At 45.3% G+C, this 26079-nt stretch overlaps 1 protein-coding gene across 4 annotated transcripts in view; it reads right to left on the reverse strand.

Annotated features, from left to right (window-relative positions):
* The window catches only part of Abcc4 (ATP binding cassette subfamily C member 4 (PEL blood group)), a 251526-nt gene extending 233099 nt beyond the window's left edge, over window positions 1–18427 (reverse strand). For all 4 annotated transcript variants that reach the window (XM_087193012.1, XM_004870822.4, XM_004870823.3 and 1 more), the window contains exon 1: window positions 15088–18427. Coding sequence is in view for 2 of the 4 variants with exons in the window: in XM_004870823.3 (XP_004870880.1) it covers window positions 15088–15161 (74 nt within the window). In the remaining 2 variants the exon portion in view is untranslated. The remainder of the gene's footprint in view (window positions 1–15087) is intronic.
* Between the last annotated feature and the right edge of the window lie 7652 nt (window positions 18428–26079).

Consider the following 26079-nt stretch of genomic DNA (forward strand, 5'->3'; position numbering starts at 1 on the left):
ACCAGGGATCTGTCCATGGTCTGCCTCCCAAGAGGCCTCCCACAGTTCCGGACACTGCACTGTTCCCAGTTCACCTCTCACCTAGCTCTGTAACCAGCTCCAAAACCACTCCCTCCACCTTGAACCTGGATCTTTGTTCTGTTCGGTGTCTCTGGCTCCAAGGGAGCAGACGGCAGGGCCTGAGTGTGGCAACTCCGGATCTGGACAACCTGGGGTCAAATCCTTGCTTTGCCACTAGGACAAGGGTCTTAACCTCTGTGACTCCCTTTCTTCACCTTTCAACTACGGATGATAAAGTACCACTTCCGAGGAATGTCAGGAGGCGGGAACTGGGTTTTAATTCCCAGAAGGGCTGCACAGGTGTCTGCTGTTGGCAAAAGCATCGGCCCTCACGCTGCCCCGGGTCTCTCTGGGCCAGCGCCCCACTATCTCGTACTCCTGGCCCCTGGTCCTCACCCTCAGCCCCCGGTCCCCCGCTGACCGGGGAGGGAAGGCTTAACCACCTCTGCATTGGCTTTGACCGGGTTTTAGAAAGCTTCTCACTGTGTAGGGATCTAACCCTCTAGAGCAGTGCTGTCAACAGAACTGTCTATAAAGAGGGACCCACTCCACCTACGGGAAGGGAAGAAGCACATAAGATTGCTTTTATCTTGGGCGGGGGGGTTAGCTCAGTGGTTCTGCTGCCTGCCGCGCAAGCGCAAGGCCCCAAGTTCGATCCCTGGTATCTGTGTAATTTAGCGCGCGTGCACACACATACACACCCTGCTTCACTGGAGAGGTAATTGGAAGGTGAATCCCAAGTAGGTGGAATGCAGCAAAGCTGTCCTATGTTCACTCAAGCACAGAAACTGAGCCCCTACACGCCAGGACTAGCTCAAGGCACCAGGGACATGCAGTGACAACACACACACAGGAACCCCGCTGAGAGTCTGGCAGCCTTGCAGCTAACCCAGCCTTTCCAGCAGACATCGAGTGTGTGGTGCACACCAGGTGCAGAGGTGTTTCCGGTCTGCCCCCACTGGATGGGAGTCTCTTAGGTCAGGGACTGAGCCCGCTCCCCACTCTGTCCCCAACACCCATTACCCAGAAAGGCAGGCAAAAGCAAGGCCTCACGCCAGGCAAGCTGGGTTTGAAGCTAGGCCTTGCCACATGTGCATGAGCGTGGGAAGTGATGGTGCTTACCCCACAGGTTCGTTACTAGGATTAAATACATAAGAGATTTACAAGCTACTTAGCTCCCATCAATATTAAGTGCTGCACAATGACAAAGTTAAAAGAGAAACAAAACCAAACCCAGCACCTGACACACAGCAGGTCGGCGTCCCTTGAATAACGGGCTACGCATAAGCTAATGGACAGGTTTTCAAGAAAGATTTCAGCATGAGTTGAGAGACAGGTACACTGGACAGAAGGAGCATGAGCTAAGGGACCAGGACAGCAAGCAATAGGTGTGGACAGGAAAAAACCACTGACTGGCTGGCCAGGAAGGGACCGTGCGTGGACAGCATTCAATGCCAGGCCAGTGGCACCGAGGCAGAGCAGGGCTGTGTGAAGACAAAGCTGCAGGGTTGGGTGAGCTGGCATCGGGCACAACTGAGCGGCTCCAGTCCAGCCCTGGCCAGGGCCCAACTTCCCTGTCATGGACCAGCAGCTTCGTGCAGCCATACAACCCAGTTACCTGGGCAGAAGAAGGAAGTCAGCCGGCAGACAGCCACAGCACTCTGCTGAGGAACCACTTTCTGCGAGACTTCTTGCAGATGTGGTGACACCAACTTCTAATCTTCAAAGTACTTTCAAGATAATGGTCCAGTTCTGCATGTGAATTAAATTTCTTTTGTTGCCTTTTTAAAAAATACATTTTCATTGTTATGGGGCAGTTACAAATAAGTTAATTACATACTCATGGGATGAGGATATTACACCCTGCACTATTTCCATATTTCCCCGTTCAACTAGAGGTAGGGAGAAAAATAAGTAATAGAACTTTCTTACTTTATTATCTTTAAAATATAATCTTGGGAGCTGGGGATTTAGCTCAGTGGTTCTGCTGCCTGCCTCATAAGCACAAGGTCCCGAGTTCGATCCCTGGTACCAAAAATAAATAAATTAAAATTAAAATTAAATAAAATATAATCTGGGACTGAGTGTGGTGATGCGCATTTGTAATCCCAGCACTTAAGAGGCTGAGGCAGGAGGATTGCCTCCAGTTCCAGGCCAGCCTGGGCTACATAGTAAGTTCAAGTCCAGCCTGAAATGCACAGTGAGACCCTGTCTCAAAAAAACAAAAAAAAATAAGTAAAAATAAAATGTAATATAATCTTGGAATATGCCCTGAGAAAGTGTCATTTTACCAACCTGTAGGAGATGGCAAATACCAGAGCAGCCACATTTCGTGTCCATCACATGTCACGGAGCTGTGAAGTGCAAGATTATGAACTACAGCCCAGGTCTTCTGGCTCAAGTCTGAGACTCTGTTATATCTCAGGTGTTCCTATCTAAAGTACAAGTGCCAGCAATTCCAAATTCAAAAAAACTTGAATAAGCCTAAAGTACTGTAATAATTTATAGTTACTGCTTAAGCATATTAAGTGCAAGATAATCAGCTAGGTACTAAGAGATGAAGAGGTAGATGGAAGACATTGGTTTCTGATCCCAAAAAGCTAGCAACTTAGTTTAAAAACAAAACTCAGAAATGAATAATGTCTCAAATAAGAGTCACTTGAGGAATAAAAAAGACATGATCAAACAATTAATTTTGCAACAATTCTTGTATATGTACTAGGCACCTGCATATACTGTTCTGGGTGACATCCATTAAGAATGCATCAGCTTGAGGGCTGGGGATTTAGCTCAGTGGCACCCCACCTGCCTTGCAAGCTCAATGTCCTGAGTTCGATCCTCAGTACCAAAAAAAAAAAAAAAGAATGCAGCAGCTTTACCTATGAACAAACTGGGCTGCCAAATGAGCTCAGAACTCATACAAATGCCTCATTTGGGTTCTCATAAGGACCCTGTAGACCCAATCTAGCATGATAAGCAATGGATAGCGTCTCTTTCACCATTTAAAGTAGGACACCTTGTACACCATCTTGAGAGAGAGGATCCACAGTTTAGCTGGTGGGATGATCCGTTTAAGAGGTAACCTTAACAGAAGGGGCCAACTGGGTTTATCACATCATCTCCATCACATCCTAACCAATAAAGTACACCAACAAAGATCAGCCAGCAAGAGCAATTTATTAGGCAAGCAATTTTACACTCACAAGGGTGGAATTCCCACCCCATTGCCCTCATGAGCTCAATCAATCTCTGACCCAGGGTGAAGAAATAAATACTACAGAGACAAAGACACAAGATTTCATTGTACCTGACTGTTTCCCAGCTCTACTGTGTCTACCTCGATAAACCTCAATTCAGCCTCTCTGGCCTCAGTTTCCTTCACCCACAACACGAGGACACAGCCACTCTACACAGGGGGTGCTGTAAGGATCAAAGGACCCTCTAGCTCCTAGCTCCCAGGCACACAGCAAGTCCCCTGACCTGCTGCCACCCACTGAGCACCCACAGGGATGGCTACATCCCACCCCAGCCAAGGTTCACATGTAAGTCCTTTGAGAAAAACCCTCCTTGGCCAGAAAAATTAGATGCACACAGTAATGCCTGTCATCTTTGAGAAGCTGGTAGCCACGGGTCCTTTGGTTTTCTTGTCCATCAGAAACTCCACAGGAACCATTTAAAAATATTGATGCCAGGTATCACTCCCAGAAACTATGATTCAGAGGGACCAGCCACTGGTATATGTGGCTGCCCAGGTGAGTCAATCATAACGAAGGCTGAGACACAGCTGTGTATTAAGTAGAAAGAATTTAAACAAGGGCTAGGTGTGCTTAGTGTGTACAAAGGTGAGATATATAAATAGATAATGATATCTCAGCTGCATGTATTGCTGATGGTGTCCAGATTTTCTCTCCAGCTTGGACCTCTTCTCAGAGCCCCACAAGACCAATTTCCTACTCAACATCTCCACTTGAATGTCCAGCAAACATGTCCAATTTAATACAGTCAAAATAAACTCCTTATCTCTCCAACCTGTTCCTCCAGCAGGCTTCACCGTTTTGCTTAGGGTTGACTGTACCTTGCCCAGAGCTCAGGCCAAATCCTCAGAGAAGTCCCTGACCCTCTTCCTTTCATATCCTGCAGTGTCTCTAGCATCAAAGACTCCACTAGCTCTAGCCTCAAGTAAGGTCACAGGTTCTGACAACACAATTGACACTGCATGGGCAGCAAGGGCTAAAATATTAACCATCAACCAATGTTGGCGAACCTTTTAGAGCTTTCAATGATACAAAGAGCCCGCTGCAGCACGTGTGCCATAGGTTTGCCACCACTGACTCAGCCCTTCCCTGAAAGTGTGTGTTGGCATCCTTTCTAGACATGTGGGGTAGAGCAGTGAGCAGAGCAGGTAAGAGTCCCAATAGAGCATGGATGTGTTCCAGGGGAACATAATTTGCAAAAAGAGGAGCCCAGTTGCATTTGACTTCAGGTGTAGTTTGCCAATCTTTGGTTAGAACATTAACTGAAACCCAACAAGGATGAAAAAGTATCTGTATGGCTAGGGATGTGGCTCCAGGGTAAATCATTTGCTTAGCACACAAGACCCTGAGTTTCATCCTCAGCACCACAACACACACACGATCACTGCAGAAATTAGTTAAAACACTGTCTTGTGATTAGATCACAAGTGGAATCCTATTCTAGCATAAAATAAAGACAGTGATACACTAGAGTATTCAGTCCATCCAGATGGGCAAGAGTATAAAACTATACTATTATGGTTTTCATGGGAACTGGAGACATTTTTTTCAAAATAAGATTTTTTTTTTTTTGGTACCAGGGATCAAACTCGGATCCTTATGCTTGCACAGCAGGCGGCAAAACCACTGAGCTAAATCCCCGGCCCTCTTCAAAATAAGATTTACTGGGACAATGACAGCTATCCAAATACCAGAAAGGCAGTGTATGATGAGAGAAATTAGGGAAACAACACTTTTCACAATAGCATCAAGAAAAATGAAATTCTCAGGAATCAGTCTAAGAAAGGAAGTAAAGATCCATACATTGAAATCTAGAGTACTCTGAGAAAGGAGATGGAAGAGGGTATCAGAAAACGGAAAGACAGCCTCTGTCCTTGGATAGGAACAACTAATATAGTGAAAAGGGCCATTCTTCCAAGACTGTTATACAGATTTAATGCAATCCCAATCAAAATACTAATAGTATATCTCACAGAACTAGAGAAAACAATCGTAAAATTCATCTGGAACTAGAAGAGACCTACAGTAGCAAAAGCAATTCTGGGCCACAAAGGCAAGGCAGGGGGCATCATAATCTCCAATTTGAAGTCGTACTACCAAAGCTACTGTGATAAAAAAAAAAAAAAAAATAGCATGTTACTGGGGAAAAAACTCACCAGACCTAAAGATCAGTGAAACAGAATAGAAGCTATAGAAACAACTCCAAGTATACTCAGCTATCTTATCTTTGACAAACGGGCCAAACATCTGCACTGAAAGAAAGATAGCCTCTTTAATAAATGGTGCCAGGAAAAATGGCTTTCCACATGCCAAAAGTTGAACCTAGACCCGTATCTCTCACCATGCCCTAAACTAAAACTGAAATGAATCAAAGATCTAAAGATTAAAACAGAAATATTTAATCTGCTGGAAAACAGAATAGGTAAAACTCTGATGCCATAGGTGTAGGCAAAGACTTTATGAACCCCAATCACACAGGAAATGTTGCAAAGAATCAACAACTGGGATCACATCAAATTAAAAAGCTTTTGCACAGCAAAAGAAACCACTAACCAAGTGAAAAGACAACCTACAGAATCAGAAAATAATGTTACCAGTTACTTCTCAGACAAAGGATAACGTCTAGAATATAAAAAGCAATCAAAAAAATCAAACACCCCCAAATTTTAAGACCAGATCTAAAAATGAACATCTGAAATAAATACACATTTCTCAGATGAAGAAGTACAAACAATAAATAAATATGTGAAAAATGCTCAACATCACTGGTCAAAATTTAAGAAATGAAATATAAAACAACACTGAGTTTCATCTCACTACAGAAAGAATGGTTATTATCAAGAACCAACCAATAACTAATGCTGGAGGGGCTGTGGGGAGAAAGGAACCCTTCTGCGTTGCTGGTGGGAGTGCAGACTGGTGCAAGCACTGTGGAAATCAGTGTGGAGATTCCTCAAAAAACAACTAGAGGTTCCAATTGACCCAGCAGTGCCCCTCCTAGGTATCTTCCAGGAAGGGTTCAAAACATCATGCCACAGCGATATATGCATACCTACGTTTATAGAAGCACAATTTATAATAGCTACATCTTGGAAACAGCCCATATGCCCATCAACAGATGAATGGATAAAGAAAATGTGGTATTTGTATACAATGGAGTATTACTCTGCCATGAAGAAGGATAAACTTGAGTCATTGGTAGGAAAATGGGTGCACCTCGAGACTCTATGTTAAGCAAAATAAATTGGACACATAAATTTAAATATCATATTGTTTCTCTTGTGTGAGAAACCCAATGGGTAAACAAAGAGCATAATGGAGGATAGATATTGAGAAGTAGGAAGAATATGTTCAAATGTGAAGAGGAACAAGGGAGGGGGAGGGAAGGGAAAGGAATAGAAGAAAAAAATGGAAGCAAAGCTTTTGTAAACGGGGAGGGGAAGAGGGGTTGAAGCGGGGGAGGGTAATGGGAAAAAAAGAATCAAGATAGATCATGTACAGGTACAAATTCCCTATGATGAATGTGATCCACATGTATGACAATATACACTCATATAAAATACAAAGTTTTTTGGAAATTTTGAGAATAAATAAAAATCTGAAATTTGGATGAGAGATGCTCCACCTACAATCCACAACATTAAGGAAAATTCACAACACTCCTGCCACCTCCCAGAGAAGACAGCAGACAGAGATCAGCCTCACACAAGGGGCTGGGGCAGCAGGATCGCCGGAGCCTACAACCCAGAAACCAGCCTGGGCAGCACAGGGAGACCACACATCCTGAAAAGGGAAAGAAAGACTCAGTGGAAAGGACCCTAGGGCCACAAGGAAAGCCACAAGACATAAAATATTCACATAGCTCCCCACCCCAGCCAACCCAAAATGGATTACCACAAAGAGCAACTGCATTACGGGTTTGTTCACTTTTTTTTTTTAAATAACCACTGAGGTGGGGAGGGAGGCTTGTTTTCCACCTTTATGCATTACTTGCCTAATTAATACAATGCCTTCCTCTGCCACTAGGCTGTGTGAGCACTTGTCAGTACACAAATGCAACTACTGACTTAGAAGTGTAAGTAACACGATGTAGGTAACCTGGCTCTTTTCATATTTATTCACTGCCTACCATCTCTTTACCAGTCTTCTGTGCTCTCCACAGCCCTGTGAGTCAGGTACGACTGTGCCCACCCTGCAGATGGGCAAACCTGTCCACGGCCAGGTAGGCAGGAGAGCTCAGTGAATACCCACGCAATCTGGCACCCGGCCCAGAGCAGGGCTCAGTGTTGAGATCACTGCCTACGGCCACGGTGCCAGGTGACAGGGCACCGGCATTCACTCCACCTCTGCTCAGCTGACCCTGTCACCCAAAGGCCTGCTAAGGGCTGCTAGGATTGGTCAGAGCCCCCATCTTGGATCTGACGCCCCTTCCAAGGCAGCCGTGCTCAAGGTCTGCCTCCTCTCCGAGGTCCAGCTTTGAAAGCAGAGTCTGAAGGGTCCTAGAAACCACACTAAAGAATTCCAGTTTGCTCTTGAGAGCAACAGGAGCTGGGAGAGGTTTCTAAGCAGGAGGAGCACCCAGGTTTGTTTTAGGGAAATCTTTCCACTGAGAGAAGACAGTGAGTTGAGGCCAAAGACAGGCAGGGAGAACACAAGCTCCAAGAAGGCAGGGGTCTTTGCAGGAGTCCTTGAGGATACAAACACCAGCATTCAGGAAGCATTCACTGAATGAATGAATGAATGAATGAATGAATGAATCCCAGGGGCCATATGTGTGCATATGTGTGTGTGTGTGCGCACGTGTGTGCATGCGTGCGTGCATGGGTGTGTAAGCCTGGGATCAAACCCAGTGATTCATGAATGCCAGGGAAGTGCTCTACCACTGAGCTACACCCAATCTCCCTCCCCAGGGCATTTCTCAAGCGCAATCTATAGGATTTGATGTCATTTGAGAGTGGAGAAGTAAGAATGTCTAACAGATTTGTCCCTTAAGAAGTTTGTGGATAATACTCTTAAGTGAAATAAATAGGACACACATGTGTAAATACCGAATAGTTTCTCTGGTGTGAGAAACTGAAAGTGTAAATAAGAATTAAAATGATTAATTGATAATGTGAAATAGGAAGAAAAGGGGCAAAGGGGAAGGAAGTGGGAGGGTTAGGGGAAAGGAAAGAAGGGAAACACAGTCTTTGTAAATGGAGAGGGGTGGAGGGGATGAAGGGCGGGCAGGGGAAGGGGGATAAACAAGAACCAAGATACATTATGTAAAGGTACAAGTTCGCAAAGATAAATGTAAATGTATTGTATACCTAAAATGTACCAATAAAAATACCAATAAATGTACCAATAAAATTTATGAAGAAAAACAATAAAAACTAAAAAAAAAAAGTTTGTAGATAACAATGGCAACAACCCAAATGGCAATTAAATGTAATGAAGGGAGGGAGGAAAACTACCTTCCACTGCATGCACATGTAAACAGCAAAGTCATCCACGGACACAACTGTGAAAGCCCTGCTGGATAGAGTCAGCATTTAATTCATTCATTCAGTCAACCAACATTTACCTGTCTGGAGCTAGAGCTCAGGAGGCATGCAGGGCAAATCCACCACGTATTCTGATAATCTAGGTAGCATCCTAGCTGTGACACTGCTGCCTCCTCCCACTGCCCAACCCTTCCAGACCTCGAAGTCTTCCTCTGGGAAGTATGATGCCCGCTTCACAGACTGTCCACAGATTAAATTATACTGAGGAAGATTTCATGCAAAACTGCGCAAAATTCCCAGTCTATAGGAACCATTCAATAGGTATTTGTCATTATCAATATGATCAGCTCAATGGATCCATCTAATCATGTGTCTCGGTGTGAAGTCAGCAGAAGCAGAAGCAGCAGCTAAAATGCAGATTCCCAGGACAGGAGTGTGGCTCAGGGGTATACCACTTGGCTCGCATGTGTGAGGTTCTGGCTTCCATCGCCAACGCCAGAAAAAAAATTATTTTTTAATGCAAATTCCCAAGACCTACCCAGACTTACAAAGAGCAGAATACCTGGGAGATGAAGTAGAAGGTCCCTCACGTGTGTTTTAATAACATATCAAAAAGTATTGCTAATTAGGACCTTTAACACTGGAAAAAACACCATGCTAACCCTCAGCCCTCTGCTGAGTTCTATTCTTAGTTATCTATTCTCATATTCTCCCTCTTTCTCCCACACCCCCTTTCTCTGTCTGTAAAGATGGCTTAAATGATTAACCTTTAAATGGTCTAAAATGTATCTCCCTACCTCTAGAGGGCAGAAGTTTACCTTTCTTCCCACAAACTTGCCCATACTATCATAAATAAGTAAACAAATGCTCACTACAAAAGTCTGTCTCAGGTCGAACCCTGTCATCAGGCATGCCCTTGCTGTAACTTTCGCAGCTTCTCCTCATCCCCCTCTCTGAGCGGGATGGACTGCGTTAGCCATCATCCCAGAGGGATTCAGCCACACAAGGTTTGCAAGGACAGAACCCAGTGTGACCAACGCCAAAGCCCAGATCTGCCCAGTGCACTGCTGGCAGCCACCTCTGTACCATCCATACACAAAGAGTTCCAGAAACGCCTGCAGGGTTTAGAGCTTTCTCAGGAGGAAATGTGGTGACCTCTCACGGGGAGGGACAGGGTTCCTGGACCCAGGAAACGTTCCACACGAGACTCGGAGTGGAGGGGGAGCTCATGATGTCCACAGTGCCCCAGCTCCGTGCCCCCATCAGCGGACCAGGCTTGGCCCACAGGAGAGGGGAGTGACCAGATCCAGGGCTGCAGGGAGACACACCTGACATCAGAATGAACACTAGTAACCTCTCCCACAGACCACATGCAGGGCTACAGGGAAGAATAAGTATAGGAGATAAACTTATAAGATGTTATAATGTTTATTTCACTATAGAGAATTAGCAGTGAATTTTTTTTTTTTGGTACCAGGGATCGAACTCAGGACCTTGCGCTTGCAAGGCAGGTGGTGGAACCACTGAGCTAAACCCCTGGCCCAGCAATGAATTTTAATATACCTTTGGGGTGTTCAACATCTTGCTTGGGGCTGTAGTTCTGGTATAAAATTGCCAAAAGTCATCGAGCTAAATGTTTAAGGGAAAGGAACTGAGGTGGATGCGGTGGCACACACCTGTAATCCCCGCGCTCTGGGGCGCCAAGGCAGAAGGACTGCAAGTCCAGTCCCTGCCTGGGCAATTTAGCAATTTAGCAATCCCTGCCTCAAAACAAAAAAATAAAAGAGCCTGAAGATCTTCAAACTACAGTGCAAAGGCCCTGGGTTCTATCCTCAGTGCTACAAAGGGGAGGGGGAGAGCAGAGCTGGCTCAAACAGAGCCCCGGTGTATCAGTCAGTGCTCACTGGAGTAAGTGCAGAAGAGTGCAAGAGGCCTATCTGCAGGCTGGGCACCCAAAGGACCAGGCGAGGGCCTGGAGCCCACAGCAATGTCCCCTCCGAGTCCAGCCACAGCCTGGAGCCCAAGGCAATGTCCTGTGCAAGTCCGCACCTGGAGGCCAAGAGATCCTCGATGGAAGACAGAGGATCTGCACTGCAAAGTCCAAGAGCCAGTGCCAGAGCCTAGAGAACCTGCTCCAGCAGGCTGAAAGGCTGGTGCTGGAAGCCAAAGAATCCGCACTGAGAACCAGGAGGTGACACCCGGGGCAAAGGCCAAGACAGAGCTCCTGGCCGAAGTGTCTGTGCCGAGGCCAGCAGAGGAGCACAAGGCAAGGAGAGGACCAGCGCTTCTCCCAAGCCTCCTCAGTGAAGCCCGAGCTCAGCCGCAGAGAACAGAGCAGCTTCTCCGAGGAAAATCAGCCTGCAAGCCTCCCCTCGGCTGTCCTTTCATACCAGTGCCCAGGACGCCGCTAACTGGGCCCAGCTAGGCCTTCCCACTGGAGCTGATCATTAAGTAACCACCCACCTGGGAAGTTAACGTCTACATTTGGATTTCTGTTAATGAAGACCAACAATAGATTCATAAAAGATACATTCCAGAAACAGCCCCAAAGCCGCACAGTTTAAAGACATCTACGTACTGACTAAGAGCCTCACCACCAATTCCCCTGAGCCATCTTCCTTTCTACCCTTATGTCATCAGCTTTCTCGAAGATAAGTCTCCAGAGTCTCCCTTCACCAGCGGCAGTTCCTACAACAGCACAGGCTTGGCAAGATGAGGCGTTCACCAACTGAGACACAGCCAGCAACAGGGCCGCAAGATTTGGCTCCTCTCTGTGGGCCGAATGCATCAGGCCCCAGGGCCCCTCCACCCACAGCTGGACAGAGCTCCTTCCCCATTAACCTCCGCCTGCTGCTCACCCCAGACCTCCTCGGATGAGGCCCCACGGAGGAGCACAGAGCGCAGCCAGAGGGTTTGCTGGGCAGCAGGGAGCGGGACACCACCAGAGACAGCACGGGAGCAGACGATCTCCCAGAGTCTCCAGGACTAGGGCAATCTTGTGCCCATCTGGACATGGTTCACAAGCTGCACCACTTGTTTCTAGCAGCAAGACAATTATTCAATACACAACAGTAGGGAAAATATGCTATTTGAAAAAACTGGGGCCACCGGGGATTTAGCTCAGTGGTTCTGCCACCTGCCTCAAAAGCACAAGGTCCCAAGTTTGATCCCTGGTACCAAAAAAAAGAAAAAAATGGGGCCCATTTAACATCAAAAATGAAAAAATTCTAGCTGCCTTTACTATTAGAAATGAAACAAGAAAATAGCTAAGAGAAAATGCAGGGCCAGGGATTTAGTTCAGTGGTGCAGCCACCTGCCTCTCAAGCAAAAGGTCCTGAGTTCGATCCCCAGTACCAAAAAAACCAGAAAATGCATATGGAGATTTAGGTTTTCCTGAGATTTTCAAAAGACCTTAATGGAGAACTTCTTTACCACGACCGTGATTCAGTCCCCACCTCCAAAACCAACCAAACAAAAACTGCACCAAAAGAAACAGGCATGGATATGCATGATGTAATCATTAGAAATAAGGGACGTTCAACAATAGTTGAAGATGTAATGCCATGGAGGTTAGCCACCAAAAATTAAGAAGGAAGATCCGAAACTGTTCAGTTTTATAAAAAGCATGTGTGTATGGGGTACATGCAAATACGTGCATAAAGAAGTTTGGGGGCCCCAGCATGGTGGCACACACCTGTAATCCCAGCACCCAGGAGGCTGAAGCAGGAGGATCACCACCAGCTCAAGGCCAGACTGGGTTACACAGTGAGTTCAAGGCCAGCCTGGACTACATAGCAAGACCCTGTTTCAAAAAAAAGAAAGAAAAAGAAAAGAAAAGAAATTTGAGGGGAAGATGAAGGAACAACTAAAATACCAACAGGTATACCTGCCTGAATGAAATGAAACTGTCCTTGTTCCTCTCCTCTGTTCCTACGGTTGAAAACTTCTTGCAGAAACAGAAAAGAAAATACTGGGGTTTTTTTTTAAATCCACAAACATCAGTAGCCAAACATAGTGTACAGCCCAAATTCAAACTCTCGTGAACACCCCCAAAATCACAATAGTATATTTTGTATAAAAGTCAGTAAGCCAGTTATAGGGATCACTTGGGTAAGCAGTTATCCGTTTGCAAGTTTATAGCAGATGAAATTTGAGAAGAAAAGCAACCATCCAATAAGAAGGAGAAAAATCAGCTTTTCTCTACAAGGTGGGCCTTGTATCCAGGGGCCACTTCCTGGCTGGGCTCACTTTAGCCATCCCATTTTCAGGAAGATAGGTACACAAGCTTTAAAATTCTGTGAACTAAATTAGGTAAGGTGGCGCAGGCCTATAATTGCAGCTACTCCCCAGGCCGAGGCAAGAGGGCCACAAGTTCAAGGCCAGCCTGGGCAACTTATCCACAGTGAGACCCTGTCTCAAAACAAAACTCTAAAAAATGTCTGAGGATGCAGCTCAGGGTGAGTCCACTGGGTTCAATCCCTATTAAGACAAATAGGTAAATAAATACAGGATGGTCAGCACTGACAGCTGACTTCACAAAGCCACATCCCTCTTTTTAAAATGTAGCACTGGAATAGCAATGCCAAGAGGAAAAGTGGCTTAAAGCTGTGAGACAGCCCCAAGCTCACATCAGCATCATCTGGAGCACTTGTTGAGACACTCGAGGTCATGTGTGGCCCCAGGGCTTCCGATTTTACAGAGCACCCAACCAGGTGCATCTCTGTGAAGTTCCTGGGCAAGGCTGACTGACGTAGCCCTCCAGAGAGAACAGCTTCCGGAAAACAGGGCAAGAGATGTTTCCCCAGCACCCAGCATTTTCAGACTGTCCCTCGAGAAAGGCCAGCCTTTCCCCACTTTTCAGAACAAGCTCCTCAGCAGAAAGCAACTCAACAGAGCAGCTTAGAACACCGCTGCCCCGGCTCTGAACACAGCTTCCTGAGGGCAGATTCTGTTCTGACACTTACTGTAGATATCACCATAGGCAACTCAAAGCACCATAGCTCAGTTTGAGTGTCTTCAGGTGTAAAACAGCGGTAACAGTTCCTTCCTCTCCAGCTATGAAATAGAAATGGGCCCCACCCAAGGCAACAGAGAAAAGTCAGCACACTTTCCCATTTCCCTGAATTTACCTTTTTGGATTTTATTTTGTTTTGTTTGAGACAGGGTCTTGCTTTATATTTCAAGCTGGTCTCAAACTCCTGTGATCTTGCCTCAGCCTCCCCAATACTGAAACTACAAGCACCTGCCACTTGCACCTACACTTTCCCTGCACCTACACTTTGAAAGTCCACAAACAGAAGGTGCATCAACAGTTCTGTGCCCTACCTAAAGCTACGGAGATAGTTTGCTTACTCTTCAGTTATTTTTCACGTTAACCACCCCTCACTCTCTAAGAGGAGGACCAAGAACGGGTCCTGCAAACACCAAAATTGAAACAGGCCGGCCTTGAAGTCACTATGTAGCCTGGGCTGGCTGCGAACTCACAGCGATGCTTTCTCCTCTGCCTCTCCAGCGCTGGGTCTACAGGCGTGCGCCACCACACCTGGTCATAAGGGGTCACTTGTGTAAGACTTTTTCACCTGCTTCCTCTGACATGCTTAGAGACCTGGGTAAGACAGCCCCTTCCCCAGTAATCACCCAAGGTGGAAATGCAAACTCCACCCAAGGGGGAAAGGGCTGGCAAGAGACGCGCTAATACGTGGGTGAGTCCCTGTCAAAAGCAAAACATGGAAGCAGATCTCGCTCAAGAATAGTGTCCTCACTCATACATTAGAAATAATAGGGCCGGGAATTTAGCTCAGCGGCTCCGCCGCCTGCCTCGAAACCGCAAAGTCCCGAGTTCGATCCCCAGTCCCCCCCTAAAAAAAAAAAATAATAATAATAAAGGGATATTTCACACACACACACACACATAAACGCCCTGCGGAAGCCAGTAGGGGTGGAAGGAGATGCCAGGTAAAGAACATCAAGAGGGGTGGGGACACTATCAGGAGACCGCACTGGTTAATTACGCTTTGGTTGCGATTAGACGAAGGCAGCTGTTCATAGCTGCTTTCTTAAAATGAAACAAAAACCCCGGAGCGATGGGTGACCGTGTGGGATGCAGGCGGTTCTCTCACCGGGCAGAGCCGCCTCCGGACAGCCTCGTCCTCCTCCCGGCCTGGGCGCCCACCGCCCGGGTCCCCGCGCCCCCTTCCCGGGGCGCACGCGGGGTCGGAGGAAGCCGGGGCGCACAGGAACGCGCCCTCGCCCGCCCCGCAAAGGCACGGGGACCGGGCGGGACTCACCAGAAGAACACCCGCGAGCAGAGGTTGGCGTCCAGCAGCGGGTTGGGCTTCGGTTCCAGGCGCATCGGGAGCATCTCGCCGAGCGGGCCGGGGCGCGCAGGCCGGGAGGGAGGGAGGCGCGCCGGGATGCTGGAGCTCGGGCTGCCGCGCCAGTCCGTTCGGCGGGAGCGGGAGGAGAGCGGTTTCCGGGCGCCGCGACACGCCCCGTCCCCGCCTCCCAGGCCGCCTCGGGGCCCCCGCTGCGCCGGCCGCACCCACTGCCACAGGGAGCCGGGGAGGAGCGCGTCTGGGCGCGGGAGCGCGCGGGCGGGCGGACGGGAGCACGGGCCACGCGGCGCGCAGGGCCCGGCTCCCAGGAGCTCACGTGCGGCGAGCCGGCCGAGAACTTTGCCGAAGTTCGAGATCAGCGCCTGGCCACCGACTCAAAAAGGTGGCGGGGGTGGTGCGAACTCGGCCCGCCCCAGCTGCTCGGCACCGCCCCTGGACGCGGGCTTCTGGAGACTTCGGAGGAGCTCCCGATGGCCTTGGCAGAGAGAACGCTGGGCGCGTGGGGCCATACGGGGTGCTGGAGGAGTTCGCCAGCCTGCGGGCCACGCGTTTAATCGCGGACACAGATTCTCTCTGTAGAGCTGCCAGACCTGAAGACAGGAGGGGAACAGGAGATTGGCATTGAGATGGTTTGGGGAGACACGGGGTTTGGGCTTTTGGCATCTCGCAGGTTGCACTGTGCGGTGGGACTGTGTGAATGTTTTGCTGCCTTCTTAGATTGGGGAAGGGAGGGAGGAGGAGGAGGAGAGACTGCCTGCCAGATCCTAGCAGAATTAACAGGCGAATGGAGCAGATGTTGCAGGGCCCGGTTAGACACGTTTCCTGTTACCTTGCTTGGCTTTTTAAGCTTGTCCTTATTGTACAAAAGCAGAAACTCAGACCCAGAGACAGCTTGTCCAGGGCCTGAGGGTCAGTAATGGTGAAACCTGATTTGTACCAAAGTTGCGCTGTGATTAAGGTCTGTCGCACAGGAGGATGCATGGTCATCGTCCATGAAAAGTGCCTGAGGTGCACTGGTTGAATGAATGAATGATTTTAAGAATGAATGAACAAAATCTTGGTGCTAGGTTTTGAACCCCCACTCGTAAATCCTCTTGTGTGTGTGGGCTGCTTTACCAGCTCAGCCCTAAATGAAGAAAGGTCGGAGGTTACAAATTCATAATGCTCATAGTAAGATCATTTTGTATTACTTTGATCATTTCCTTTGTACATTTGCTAAACTGGCTTGATTAATAGTGACTTTTAAAAAAAAAGCCTTAGTGTAGCTGGACGTGGTGGTGCACACCTATAATCCCAGCACTCAACCCACTGAGGCAGGAGAATCACCACGGGTTGTAGGCCAGCCTGGGCTATATAGTGAGTTCAAGGCCAGCCTAAACTACATAACAAAATTCTGTCTCAAAAAACAAAAACAGAATTATAAGAAACAAAAACCAAGGGCAAGAGAACTGCAAAGTGTTGATAATTTTTAAGCCAAACAATGCAGAGTTTATTACACTATTTTCTTGATATTTTACATATGTTTGCATCTTCCATTACAAAAAGGAAGACGTTTTAATTTGAATATTGTAAGAAAACTATGATCACTATGGCCCAGCATGGGCCTGTAATCCCAGCACTCTGGGAGGCTGAGTCATGAGAGTCAAAAGTTCTAGTCCAGTCTGGGCTTAGTAACTTAGTGAGACCTTGTCTCAAAAGAAGGGCTGGGGATGTTGCCCAGTTTGAAAGCCCTGAGTTTCATCTCCGGTATCACACAAACCTAAAGAAAGAATCATTGAGTTACCTCCTTTTCTTTGTTAGCAGTTTCTCAGATAATGTAATCTGTATACGGGAATAGGCAGCCCTTGATTGATTTACAGTGCTCTTTGAAACTCCCTAAATTTTGTAGCCCAGTAAATGCTCAGCTACTGATTCTGCTTCAAAGCTGAAGAATTTGTTTGCTAAAGTTAGAAGTCAAGTGACTCTAGGGAACCCTGTGTGCTGTCTATGCCCGCAATTATGTCAGCGCCATAATTAGCAGTCTGCAAACTGCCAAAAACACTTAGTCCCTTCAGCTTCCATAGAGGTTTGCTTTTTTGTTTTTCCCCCCCAAACTAAGCTCTTTTGAGACTACTTAACATTCTTTTCTGAGCATTAACTAATGTGGGTGTGAGAAAAGATACTAAGAACCAGTATCTGACTGTAGAGATAGACTCAGCACACCAGAACTCCAGACTTTTCCTTGTTACCTAACCTTTCTCTTATTTTTGCAGATCTATAATGGGAATCAGAATCTCCACTCTTCCTACATCATAGGATTGTTGTGAGCCTCACAACTTGTGAATGCATTCTGAAAGCAGTGTACAAATGGAACCTCTCTCCCCTCGTTTATTTAACACATAAGGGGACTAGGGGAATAGCTCAGTGGTAGAGTACTTGCTTAGAATGTCCAAGGCCCTGAGTTCAATCCCCAGGACTACAAAAAATTCATATAAAATATATGTTTAGTGAATGCCTTTTGGGTACTTATAACTAGGCCAAGAACTAGCTTCCAAAGGTAGAGGCGATGTCTTAAGAAAGACCACTATCTGCCCTGTTTATTGACCTTAAATAATTCCGTATTATAACCAAAAAGACAGTGTCTTAGTTACTTTCTCATTGCTGGAACAAAAATACCAACACCCACAAGTTAAAGGAGGAGAGGTTTATTTTGGCTCACAGTTTGTAGAGATTCCAGTCCATAGTCTGCTGGTTCCAAAGCAGGGTGGCATGGCAGAGGGGCATCACAGAGGAGAAACAGTCCATGGCACAGCAGGCAGGAAGCAAATGCTCAAGACAGGAAGGATAAATATATATTCAGGCCACATCCAGTCATACACCTCCCCCTACCAGGGTTTACCTCTCAACATCACACCGAGCTACAGACCCATCAGTGGACTAATCCAGTATCACCCACTCATGATCCATCACCTTCCAAAAGCCCCACCTATGAGCACATGAGGCTTGGGGGGACATCTATATGTAAGAATAACAGACAGAAAATAACAAATGTCAGAGAGAAATTGGAGTACCCATGGGTCATTCTTAGTAATGGACAAATGCTGCTATTGTGGGGGGAAAGTTCTAGCAATTCTGTTTGGGTTTTTTTGTTTTTTAAGATGGAATCTCGCTATATAGTTGAGCCTGGCCTTGAAGTCACAATGTAGCCAAGGCTGACCTCAAACTTGTGGCAGTCCTCCTGCCTCAGCCTCCCTCATGCATGTCTGGCAGTTCTTTAAAAAGTTCAAAGACAATGTCCTAAGTTCAATTCCCAATACCAAAAAAAAAGTTCAAAGAGTTATCACATGACTCAACAATTTCACTCTTAGAGATATATCTACGAGAAATGAAAATACACGGTTCACATAAGAACTTCCACAATGTCATAGCATTATTCATAAAACCAAAAAAAAGAAAAAAAACAAACGTCCATCGACTAATGGAGGAATAATAAAATGTGGTATGTCCATACAATGGAATATTATTGATATTTCATAAAAAGAAAAAGAGGAATAGAACAAGTATATTATTCATACTTCCCTCTTCTAGACTCCCAGGAGGAAGAGGGAGGGTTAGTAATGATAGAGGAAAAGTCAAGAGTGTTCCCCTAGCAAAGTACCCCACTCAGAAACCTGGAAAGTAAAGAATAAGTGTTCCATCAACAAATTGTTAGGCCTTCACGATATAGTGAAGATTTGGAGAAAATGTAAGGGAGAGTCTACTCATGCTGATTATTCATTCCCAAGCAAAACTTGAAGGGCCTTGATGCAAATTTGTGCCTTTGCAAATAATGAATGACTAGTGTCAAAAAACAACTCACAATTTAGTTTAAAGATCTCAATCGGCTTCATTTTTCCCCTAAAATGGAATATGTTCCCATGGTCTGAATAGAACAGGCTGAAAAACACAGGAAAAAAAAAATGGGTTGGTCATTTCAGTTACTGTCCTTGTAAGGTGAAGATAGGGAGTCAGAACAGTGGAAAATACTCTCTGGTTAACATCAGTTTACTTCAGTTTACCTTTTTTTGTATAAGGATTAAGAAAGAGGAAACTTGATTATAATGCTAACTAACTAAATCTGGGCTGTATGAGAAATTTGTCTATTGACCCTCTAATCCTGCTAACAACTTAGTTTCAGTTCTGTGACACAGAACTTAGTGTGAGTGACTTCATTTATATTTTTAGTCTGGTCTGTTGCAGTCCAGTGCAGGAGCTTAGTCCAAAGCAAAGGCCTCTTACCGTGTTCATGTAACACTGGATGGTCTTTAAGGTGACTCTAAAATAGTCAAAGCATCAAGTGTCAAATTTATCTTTGGTGTAACAACTAACAAATAGCACTGAAATGGTTCATCTAAGACAGTGCATGTTCTCAAGGCTCTGCCTGTAAGACGTGACAAATGACATTCAGAATTTAAACATACTCGTGTGGGTATCCACAATTCCCGATATAGTGACAATTTTTCAGCCATTCCGTCTTTTGGTAATAGATTCCACCCCCATAACCTCCAGGTTGGCATGTGATTCGAATCTAGCTGATCATAACATGTCATACTGTAACCTCAGGCCAGGGATTTAGCTCAGTGGTTCCACCGCCTGCCTCACAAGTGAAAGGTCCAGAGTTCAATCCCCCATACCAAAAAAAACACACATAACCTCATTCATAACCCATACTGGGCCAACTGGCTTTCTTCCTTGAGGGTTGTTTGCTAGAACTAAAAAAGGGGAATGCCTCAGTTTCCTTCTGATCAGGGAGGATCATGATTCTAGGATATGACCCACAAGAGCTAATAACCATGTTTTTCTTTTACATAGAAAAGCCTTAAAGTTTAAAGCAGTTACCCAAAGGAAAGCCACATGCTCAGGAACCATTTACTGTATTACACGCTTACTGTGTGCTAAGAACTGTTCCTGGAGCTAGAAATACACATTAATAAGATGAATAGTACAAAGGACAGTTATGGTGCCATTAAGTTTCTGGGGTCCTAAACGCTACTCAGATCCCTACTTGGACTATGTGTCCTGTCATTGTCTAACCCATAACCTCTGGGCTTCTCTCCATGACTAAAGCAGTGTGTTGCTTATCAGCAGCTCTCTGCTTAAGGGCCTTTTCTGGATAGGAAAGCACACTGGGCCCATAAGCAAGGCAAAGCCAAGGCCCTGGAATTAACCTGCAACCACTGACGGATGGGAGGTGAATGGATAAATACCCCAGCTCTCTTGCCTCTCGGAATACGTACTGTGTCTCTTAGTGTTTCCCAGCAGGATGGAGCCCAGTTTTCTGAGCTGCACACTTTCCCTTTATAGACTTTCTTCCCTTCTCTGCCTCATTTCTGCATCTCCTCCAAGTGTTTCCTGGGATCAGCTCCAAAATAAACGACTTGCACTCCAGTCCTTATCTCAGGGTCTGCTACTCAGGCACCCAAACTAAGACACTTACAAAAAAAGTCCTTATGATTACTGAAAAATACATCTTGCACCCATTAAAGCAGTGACTGATACCATCAACCCGGGCTGTCCAATATGGTAGCACATTCCACATGAGGAGTTGGAGCCTGACATGCAAACTGGTCCCAATTGAGATGTGTGTAAGTATAAAAAACAAAAAGATTTTAAAGACTATACAAAAAAATTTTTATTGTCTCATTAATGATTTTTCACACTGACTTCATGTTAAAATGATAAGATTTTGGACACATTGGTTTAAAAATACTAGTAATAAAATTACTAGATTATAATTATAAATTGTAATTATTTTACATTTCTACAGACAGTGCTGCCCTAGTCAAAGAATGGGCTCCAACACCACTAATTTCTCTCCCCCTGAAGAAAATAAGGAATAGAGTCATATTATTACACAAATAGCCTTGAGTGTGCAATAACTTGTAGAACAAAGTCATCCCCAGGTTTCAGAACTTCATTATTACTAACATGTTGCTGGGTCATGCTTCCCTTTGACCTTGGTCCTATCTCTCATGTGACACCATCATGCACAGCCACTGGTGGAACAAACTAACAAAACTTCACAAAGTCTAGTTTAGTTCAATACATTTTATTTGGTTATCATTAAAATATGATAAGAATGTTGAATGATAATATTTTGATCTTCTGGAAAACTAGTCTGTTACTGAGATGAGTTATCCAGAAACTGCTAAAAGTTAACGAAGATATCTTCAGAAAAGGATACATCTAAAAAGATGAAGTCACTGCTTTCAGTAAGCTCAAAGAATAGAAAAGGGATAGGGAAAGCCAGGTGATGTGGCACATTCTTGCAATTCCAGCTACTCAGAAGGCTCAGAAAGAGGATCTTAAATTCAAGTCCAGCCTGGGCAACTTACAGAGGGTAGGGATGGAGCATGTGCTTGCCCAGCATGCACAAGGCCCTGGGTTCAATCCCCAGTGCCATCACCAAAAAGAAAAATAAAAAGATAATTACAGCAAAATAATAAGGACAAATGTACAAATATACCCATTCTTAGCAAATCAACAAAAAAATTTGAAAACAATATCCCAATTGTAATGAGGGTAAAGTGTGATAGGTATTGTAAAAAATTATCACTAAAATGTAAATTAAAATAGCTTATACAGAAAACAATTTGTCAGTATTTATCAAGAGCCTTAAAAATTTTCATCCAGGGCCGGGGATTTAGTTCAGTGGTTCCACCGCCTGCCTCGCAAGCACAAGGTCCCGAGTTCAATCCCAGGTACCAAAAAAAAAAATTTTTCATCCTCTTTTTATTTTTGGTTCCAGAGATCAAACTGTGGACCTTGCACGTATGAGGCAGGCACCAGCACCACTGAGCTAAATCTCCAGCCCTCAACCTCTTTGAATCAATTTTTTTACTTATAGAAATTCTACTTATAAAATTGTTCAGGGGAAAAAAATCATGATATAGACAATAATTAATGTACAAATAAATTTATCAGCGCATTGCCTGGTACATTACAACTTGGGAAGCAGCTTAAAGTTTAATCAGCAGAGTGATTAAACTATGACTCACTTCTGAACAAATACTTCTCCCCGAACTCCCTCGGCTCCTGAGGGGCCAGGAGTCCTTTGCTGAGTTACCCAAAGCAGCATTTTTAACTATGTTCAAATGTGTTGAGGAGATGTGTGTGTGTGGAGATGGAGATTACAGACAACCCCTTTGGATTAGCTGTGAGGAGGAAGAGCAAACATCACTGTAGGAGGAACTCTTGAGAAGGCATTCTTCACCGGAAGACGCTTGTGTACCCAGACTTAGAATAATATTTATTATCTTATTATCTCACAGTGCACTTTATGCGGGGAGCATATATGGGACTTTTCATTTTGTTGAACCCAGGGCCCCAGGCATGCCAGGTGAGCCCTCTACCCCTGAGCTGCATCCCCAGCCCTGTTGCTGGTCCTGAATAACATGAGGGTAGAGGCTGTCAGGGTCTGCTCATGCCCAGACCCCCTGGCCCTAATCTCAGCAGCCTCAAGGCAGGATAGAAGGATTAAAAACTAGATAGAAATGAGACATGGAAATCGAGATTTAAAAATTACTTCTGTGAGTGGGTCGTGCTGTCCCACCCAGTAGACAAGACTAAGGCTAGTTTATCAAATTTTGAAATTTTCCACCACCCCAATCCTGTAAAAGATGGAAAGTTCCCACATGTAGTGTCTCATTTCTCTGAGCACTTGCACTCCACTGTCGAGTGCATCCTGTATCTCTGTGTAATAAACCTTTCTCTTACCTCTTACTGTTTCATCCTGAAACTTTTTTTTCAACTGTGAGAGTCAGAAAACCTGCAAATTTATCCTACAAAAAGTGTGGGTTAAGTTCTTTATTTCAGCCCCGGGGACCACCAGGCCCAGCCCGGTGATAGGCTGACTCCCTGCATCTGTGTTTGAGGACTTTCTCCTCCACCAGAGCAGCTCTACCCACACGCAGTGCAGGCCGGAGGTCCAGGTGGGAAGTCCTGGGAGGCCCCACCCTGCTTCAGTCAGTAGACTGACAGAAGCTAGTGTGCAAATACCTCACCGGCTTGCTCCCCAGGGAAGTTAACTGTGGAGTCTGTACTGTTTCCTAAATTTCTCCACAGGACGATGCGCCAGTGGCCCATCCTGAGAATATGCTGGATGATCCTTATGGGCTTCGTTCTCTTCCCTGTCTGCTACATTTTGAATCTGGATGGTTCCCCCATGTGTTAAAGGCATGGTTCTCAGCCTGTGGGTGTGATGGGGCCTTTAGAAGGAAGTGAGGTTACCGAGGCCCTGGAAGGGGATGTGGGGATGTGCTCCCCCCATTTTTCTCTTCTGCTTCCCTGCTGGCAAAATGTAACAGTAATCTGGGTCTATGTCTCACAAAGAAAAAGACTGAGGTTGAAGACAAAGGAGGTAAAGAGGAGGAATGTTGCTTAAGAGAGAAATAGCTCCCAATAATCAGGAGGGGATTCAAAAGTGGGCAGCCCAGGAGACTCTGTTTATACCAAAAAATGACCCGGAACCTATAGGAAAACAAGCTCCCTTAAACTAGAAATGGGCCTATGAAGAGTGGAGGTACGCACATGCTTATGCTTGAAGGTGCCTCTTGGCCTCTATCCTGAGTGGTTTATTCAAAGAACAAAGTGAGGAGGAAAAGATGTTTTCCAGATGGGAAGGAGCAAAAGTTGTCACAGAGGGCATCCACCATCTTGCTTGTTACCTTGGTTGTTAGCTCGATCATTACATCCCTGACTGAATTATCCACCTGGCTCTTAGCAACTCTTGACCTCAGGCTCCTGCTTAACTGACCAAGGCCTGCTCATCTTGCCTCTGTCTTGGACTCAGGGCCTCTGGCTGCCTGCTGTCTTCTAGTAAGTCGCCTGTCTATAATAAGCGAGCGAGCAGCTTTGCTCCACTGTGCTCTCTCACTATGATGTACTACCTTGCCACAGGCCCAAGGACAACAGGACTGGGTAACTATGGACTGAACCCTCCACACCCGCTGTTTGTAATGCTAAGGATTTAACTCAAGGCCTCATGCATGCTAAGCAATGCTCAGTCACTGAGCCACTCATCAGTTTTTTTATTTTTTTCTTGGAACAAGGCTTCCCTGTGTTGTTGCCAAGGTTGTCCCTAAACTCCTAGGCTCATGCCTGCCTTAGCATGCTGAGTAGCTGGGACTACAGGCACATGCCACCAACATTTAGGTTTGCTTTGTTTTGTTTTTGGTACCAGAGATCGAACTCAGGACCTTGCGCTTGCAAGGCAGGTGGTGGAACTACTGAGCTAAATCCCCAGGCCCTTGTTTTGTTTTTTGAGGCAGGATCTCAATTTGTAGTTCAGGCTGGCCTTGAACTCACTATGTAACCTAGACTGGCCTTGAACTCATGGCAGTTCTCCTGCCTCAGCCTCCCAAGTGCTGGGATTACAGGCGTGCACCACCCGGCAACATTTAGTTTATGATCACAGCCTTTGTATTTTTTCTGTAGTGGAAATTAAACCCAGCGTCTTCTTACTGAACTACATCCTCAGCCCTTTTTAAATTTTTTATTTTGAGACAAAGTCTTACCAAGTTGCTACATTTCCCAGGATGGACTCAAACTTGAGAGTCCTGCCTCAGCATTCCAGAGTTCTGGAATTACAGGCATGCACCACCACACTCAGCTGCTTTACACTCTTGTCCCAGGCTTGGTTCAAGACCCAAATTAAGAAAACAGAAAATATTTGTATAGTAATATGAAACTATTAAACCAACGTGTACCAGAATTCATGAAACTAAGTAAGATTGTAAGAAAATATTTCAAAATCATAGCAGTGATTATTTTTGTATTTTGAGATTATGAGTAATTAAAAGTCAAAGTAAATCTCTTCCCAGTTTTTCTAAAATGACTTTACAAGAAAAAATTTTAGGTTGCTTTCTTTCAAAGGAGTATTATAATTACAGTATACAGATAAACAGAAGTTTTGTGCATTTCACATTGGGCATGTTGGGGCACACTGTACTCCCAGCACTCTGGAGGCTGAGGCAGGAGGATCACCACAAGTTCAAGGTGAGTATGGACTAGTGAGTGAATTCAAGGCCAGCCTGAAGTACATAGCAAGACCCCCATCTCAAAAAAAACATTTAAAAATTTATATTTAAATATTTGTATTTAAATATATATGTGTTATGATATATTTATATTTTAAAAAGAAATATTGTTACTAAATAAAACCCCTGGGTAACCCATTAGGGACCCCTCTTGTCTCTCAGGAGCTATTCTTATTCCCCATTCCTATTCCTCAATAAATTTTCCTACTCTTAAAAAAAAAATCACTTACGTTAGCTTTCCCACTAACACTTACTAGATGAAGTGCCAATAGTCACATGAGGAAATATACCCAAAATATCCAGCCTTCTGAGGAATGAAATTTGCTCTAGAATTATACTTTAAACCAAATCTTATGTCACAGAAGCCAACTGTATGGCAAAACATGATGTTTTTCATTCAATCACAATAGCTGTCGTTCAAGGAATGGGTGACTAACTCCTCACAATGCTGCTGTGAGGCAAGCATTTTTGTCCTTTTACGAAGAATAAAGTTGAGAGAAAGTTGAAATGAATTTTCCACAATGGGAAAAACAAGATGTGCCCAAGCCTGTAAACTCTGTGCCTCTGTCCCCATCTCCCAAGACTGTGGAGCCACCTCGGAGTCAGGAGCGGGGTGGGTGAGTCACAACCTCACAGGCTGGATCTAATCAAGTCCTACAAGGCCGGGCAGGCATGGAGTTGGGGCCTCAGAGTAGGTTGAAATGGGGTCACTGCAGAAAAGCTGGTGGGGTGACCAGCAGGAGGCCGAGATATCTCAGAACCTATGATGCAGAGACATTTCGACAAGAACAGCAGAAAAAATCAGCTTGTCCAGTCAGTCCATCAGCTATGGTAAGTACAATTTCAAACTTCATCGGACTTAAAGGATTAAAAGGTGCAGATTACTCAT

This window comes from Heterocephalus glaber, unplaced genomic scaffold (assembly GCF_053883595.1).
Source record: "Heterocephalus glaber isolate CG9 unplaced genomic scaffold, H.glaber_assembly_v1.0 deba00001577, whole genome shotgun sequence".
NCBI lineage: Eukaryota > Metazoa > Chordata > Mammalia > Rodentia > Bathyergidae > Heterocephalus > Heterocephalus glaber.